At 47.3% G+C, this 5,105-nt stretch overlaps 3 protein-coding genes across 3 annotated transcripts in view; 1 reads left to right on the top strand and 2 right to left on the bottom strand.

Annotated features, from left to right (window-relative positions):
• Pmar_PMAR016879 (beta adaptin protein, putative) overlaps positions 1-5,105 on the top strand; it is an 11,986-nt gene that overhangs the window by 1,927 nt on the left and 4,954 nt on the right. The window lies entirely within an intron of this gene.
• On the bottom strand, positions 698-2,409 carry Pmar_PMAR016877 (conserved hypothetical protein; the record flags this gene model as incomplete). The annotated part of the gene is made up of 9 exons (XM_002765879.1): positions 698-1,036; positions 1,076-1,174; positions 1,226-1,364; positions 1,445-1,503; positions 1,558-1,693; positions 1,766-1,856; positions 1,909-2,026; positions 2,071-2,214; positions 2,278-2,409. 9 exons carry the CDS (start codon positions 2,407-2,409, stop codon positions 698-700), a joined length of 1,257 nt encoding a protein of 418 aa, XP_002765925.1.
• Positions 4,296-4,538, bottom strand: Pmar_PMAR016876 (conserved hypothetical protein; the record flags this gene model as incomplete). Its single annotated transcript, XM_002765878.1, has 1 exon — positions 4,296-4,538. One exon carries the CDS (start codon positions 4,536-4,538, stop codon positions 4,296-4,298), a length of 243 nt encoding a protein of 80 aa, XP_002765924.1.

Below are 5,105 nucleotides of genomic sequence, written 5' to 3'. Positions count from 1 at the left end.
GAAAAGACTCATGCTGCATGATTGTTGTTTGTTAATACTTTCTCTTGCGTTTAAGTACATTCTAAACTCATAGCGGTCGATAATGACCGACCAACGAGAGCAAGATTGTGGGAGTCGAGGGGCTCTGATATTACACGAAGGAAAGTGACCTCCCAGACGAACATCCCTAACACGTGCATAGTGAAGCATTGCCAATAACCTCTCTGCTTCTCGTCCACGACCTTGCGTAACATTGGGAGAAGAGCTCGTGTCTACCGGGCACCCCCTAGTTGAGGTCGATGCATGCCGTCGAGTTCTCTTCCCATACCTATTGGGCTCTTGGTTCTAACATACTAATGACCTTTGTATGCCAGTCTCGCGCGACTATAGTATACGAAATTTCCGTAACGGAAAGCGAGCGTTCCGCAGAGCTACTACGAGCTGTCTGCAATAGAATTCGTTGACCATCTACCAGTCAGTAGGAATGATGAGAGACAGAGGAAGGATCGTCTCTTCCTTCTCCAGCATGAAGTTAATCAGTCAATACCCGTCGCCGATTCCACCATCGCAACGACCTCATCATATCTCATAGCCGAGCGCACTGACTACCGACTACCCAACTAGTGACACAACTCTACTGTGCAGAGGCTGAAGCTTTGTGCAATCCACAACAAGTATACATGCAATTCAGCAATGCTGAAGTTTGATGCGTGCATCATCACTTCTTGCCTAATAGCTGATTAACCGTCTCTCGAGTGACAGTCTCCAACGATGCGGTACTGGCCAGCCTATCCGTGCCAAATCTCGTCGACTCGGCGGATGTCCTTCTACTGCCCAAATTATCAATCTTAGCCTCGAGCCTTTGATAACGTAAAGCAGTTCTCTTGATGTAGTCTCCCAAAAGGGTCTGGACCATAGTCAAGTTTTTCTGCACGAGTAGTAAGTCCTGTGCAGTGGGAGGCTGTAACATCTTCAGTAGCATTTGCACGAACTCATCCTGGTCGATACACCCGTGACCAGAGGAATCAATGATTTGGAACGCCACTGCGACAACATCCTAAAAGACATTTTAAGCGATGTCATACGGCCGACACACCTCATCGACACCAAGCTTCTGTAGTCGATAAGCCGCTTGAGCGTTGAACTCATTCTCGGTGAGAGTTCCCGAGCCGTCAACGTCCATTGCATCAAATACCTGTCGGAAGCGAGTAAGGCAGCAGTGTGGTGTTCGGTAGGGCACTGCTACTTCAACTATTCGCTCTCGTAGTAGTTTATCTTTCTCGGTCTCTGTCGTATCGGATACAATCTCGCAAATAACTCCGATGAGAATGTTGAGAATCATGAAAGCTCCGAGCAGTATGAATACGAGAAGCAATGCGCCACACCTGACCATGGGACGAAGGTATTCAGACTGACAACAGACCCGAGTCCGCAAAGTTCCAAATAGATTGCGAGGAGCTCTTACGCGAAACTCTCACTCAGTGTCGCCCGGATAAGCGAGAAGGTATCATCAAAAACCAATACCTGTTAATTCATAACAAGTAGTTTCAGACGACTGTAACATTCGAATAGCCGTACTTGCCATAAGGTCAGCATACTCTTGGGAATAGTCCCGAACATCTCATCAAAGAAACCTGGTGTTCCGTCCACCTCCTTGGCCAGCCTCTCCTCAGAATGCTTCGCCCAGTTCGTTAGTATGATAGCGAATACATACCTAGCAGTCGCTGACAATCGTTTTTCAGTGAATCTTCAGCTTGCGAGACTATTCGCGTCCGGTTCCCTTTACATGAGAGCGAGTATAATAGCCAGAGTACTGCTGACAGAACGAGCGGCAGCAGCCATGGACTTGACCATCATGCCAAGCTCGGGGACCATCCCTGAACGTTGCCACTTGACACAGTAGTAGTAGTAGAGTACGAGTGATAGTACTGAAGACTCGAGTGATTCGGAGCAAACGGAGTAGACGGAGGACGCTGAGGCTGCCCAGAGTTGATGTATCCGCATCTACTATTGGAAGCACCCAGATCTCGATGATCATCATGACCACCTGCAGGGACGGTGGACAGAAGTGGCGTGATGAGTGTGAGCTACCAGGCATAGGTCGAATAAGTTCCAGAATCGTAGATGCTTGTCGTTAAAGAAATCCATCTTGTTTCTATAGGCAAATATTCGGACGAGGATCTCAAAGGTAAAACAGAAGCCAAATATGTGCTCCCCGACATCGAATACGACGAGCTGAAGAATATGACCGTAATAAGCGAGCACCACTGAAGGGAAGGGGGGGGGTCCTCCACCTACAGGCATGCCAGAGTCGGGGAAATTATGGTCCTCATCTATGCCAATCCATACAGCGTTGAGAACGATGACGACCAGAGCCCAATTCTGATGCAAAGGGACGAAGCATCCATCGACATGGAGCCTACTATGCATTGCTTGTGACAGGCGCTTCCGAGTGAACTATCCGAGTAAATCAGATGATAATCAGCGATCGCACGGAGCTTGACTTTAAGCAGTTTATGAAGAGTTGTTAACACGAAAGTGAATACGACATCAACAGTTTTTCAGTTTGTCTGTGGAACAAAAAAGTTACCAAATTTACTCCAAAAATTTCGTAAAACTTTAGAGCGATCCCGTGTGCCACCTGAAATCGGCTATCACTAGCCAGCAAGGCTAATTTGGATTCCGGATCGGCCATGCCTCGGGAGAACAAGTCCATAGGAGGACGTCGTAGCTTAGCCCGCGCGAATTCCGTCGTCCTCCGTGCCTGACTCCTCGTCTCCTTCAAAAGTAGGTGTTCTGGGGGGATGTACCTCATCTAATCTTTTTACAAGTGATATCGACCGAGCTATGTCCGCGGGAGCATCAGTTTTCAATACACCAACTCTACCAAAACTGAGTCGTCGTTCACTATGTCTGCCTTGCCTGTTAAATATGAGTAACAATCTCCCATATACTCGACTTCCCTACGCCGAGTCGTTCCTAGTAGAATGGAGACCTTCAGGAAAATTATCTGTGACCTCTGACTGCTCATCAGGGGTATCATCACATGCTGAGATACCATCGTATTCATCCCTGAGTGTTGAGGAAGAGCTTACAGCCAGAGATCTGCCTGCTGGGAGCCTCCAGAGCTCCAAAGGAGATCCCTCCGGGCAAGGTCCGCATCCTCATACAAGCGATCGAATCATCTTCGGTTTCCGAATCCTCACGACTGATCTGTACAGGTGCTGTGTCGTCAGCCATTCACTGCCACATGACCGGACTAGACACTGTTGTTGAGTAGATGAAGACCCAACGACAACACGTACATACATATTTCTACAGCCCACAACTCAACGGGGAACCACAGCCGTCCAGGAATTGTAAACAACACGATGAACAAAGTCGACCAAATCATGACAATCCACGGTATGATGACCAGTGTGTTGGACACCATCCGTACCAACTTCGAGAGCATCACACCGAATGGCCGTGAGTTCGAAAGCAGACGAAGTCATAGCTATGCATGGGAGACTTGCTTGAATTCATCAAGACATTGAAGAAATGGTAATGAGGCTGTAGTAGGTCGACGACAACAACAACCTTTAGCTCGATCACGATGATACCATCGATGAGTTCAACTCTAGGGCTGTTGTCGAATCGATGGTTGCAAGTCAATACGGGTTTAACGAGGTACATGTTCATGCGTGCGGCACTCGTCTGGTTTGTGGGATCTCGTCCCGCCTCGCGGTGATCTTAAGACTTCCCGCGTCATCTGCTAAGTGGTGTACCCTGCTACTGTTAGTCTACCTTCACCTGCTGGACATTGAGCCACCTTCTCATGTCGAGTAGGAAAACACCAAAGCTATCATTTCTATCTGTTCAACGTACTTGCTCGACCATTACCTCATGCATGGATAACTATGTTTTTTATTTATATTCCCCGGAAAGATCTACAACAGTAATAGTAGTTGTACATCTATCAGTGATATCTCCGCCTTGCCGTTTCTGCTGGTGCCTGCCGTGCACAGGCTAGGCACGATCTACCCTACTCTTCCTAGACCGCTCTCGCAGTTCCTTGCTTTGCTGACTATAACGTGGAGGCGAATGGAGGTTCTTATGGGGAATACAGTTGACCTCGCAGCAATAATTTCTTAGACAGCTTCAACCTAGAACTAAAAAATATATCATCCCACGCCGATTTCCTATGTACACCAACGTCAGAGACAAACTTGAACACAAGACGAAGGTGGTCAAAATTGATGCAACTAGTTATATAAAACCTAATGATAGCAACAACTGTCTGCCAACAATACTAGGAATAAGCTCATAATGCCACTTCACTTGGCGAGCTTACCTAGATGGGCCTTAGGAGCATACTTCTTGATAACTCTACGCTCATGCAACATGTCGAATTCCTCAGTAGCATCCTTGCCAGCAAACAACAGAATCGCCTTCTTCCCTCCAGGATGGTCAGGCAAGAACTCGGTAACATCGTAGACGTCATCACCGATAATAACCCAGCAGTCACCCTCAGTGTTGTGGGCCGCCACCTCGGCAGCAGTGTAAGATTTCTCAGGCATGGATTATAGTAAACGTAAACCTGAACCATGCACAAGTTGAGCTGAACAGAGCAACCGAACGCTATGGAGATTTCCCTTCCGCAGCGCTAACTCAGTGGATACCGAATAAGACGGGCCAGCCTTCAGGAAATGCTAACGAGTAACACATTGCAGAATTTACACAACTAGCCGTATGGGATGAACGTATCTCAATCTTTTGAAGTCGCGCGCGCCATTCTAATCGATTTGAATAGTTCGACTTCCGGTTTGGACGTGTAGGAGTTTTAGTATTGAGAACAGGTTGTTACTGTTGTGGTTTTGATAATGGGGGACGCGCGATACTTCAGTTCGTCGAAACGCGGGGAAATACACGAGTTAAAAGAAGAACTCAATAGTCCTAATAAGGAGAAGAAAAAAGAGGCTATTAAGAAGGTAATGACAGACCGGTGTTGATATTGCCCCATCCCGTGTAATACAGGTTATAGCGGCTATGACTGTTGGGAAGGACGTCTCGGCGTTGTTTCCAGACGTGGTGAACTGTATGCAAGCACAGACTATTGAAGTTAAGAAATTAGTTTACTTGTACTA

Source organism: Perkinsus marinus (genome assembly GCF_000006405.1).
Source record: "Perkinsus marinus ATCC 50983 genomic scaffold scf_1104296974312, whole genome shotgun sequence".
Classification (NCBI taxonomy): Eukaryota; Perkinsozoa; order Perkinsida; family Perkinsidae; genus Perkinsus; species Perkinsus marinus.
This window is presented reverse-complemented; position numbering and strand designations above follow the sequence as displayed.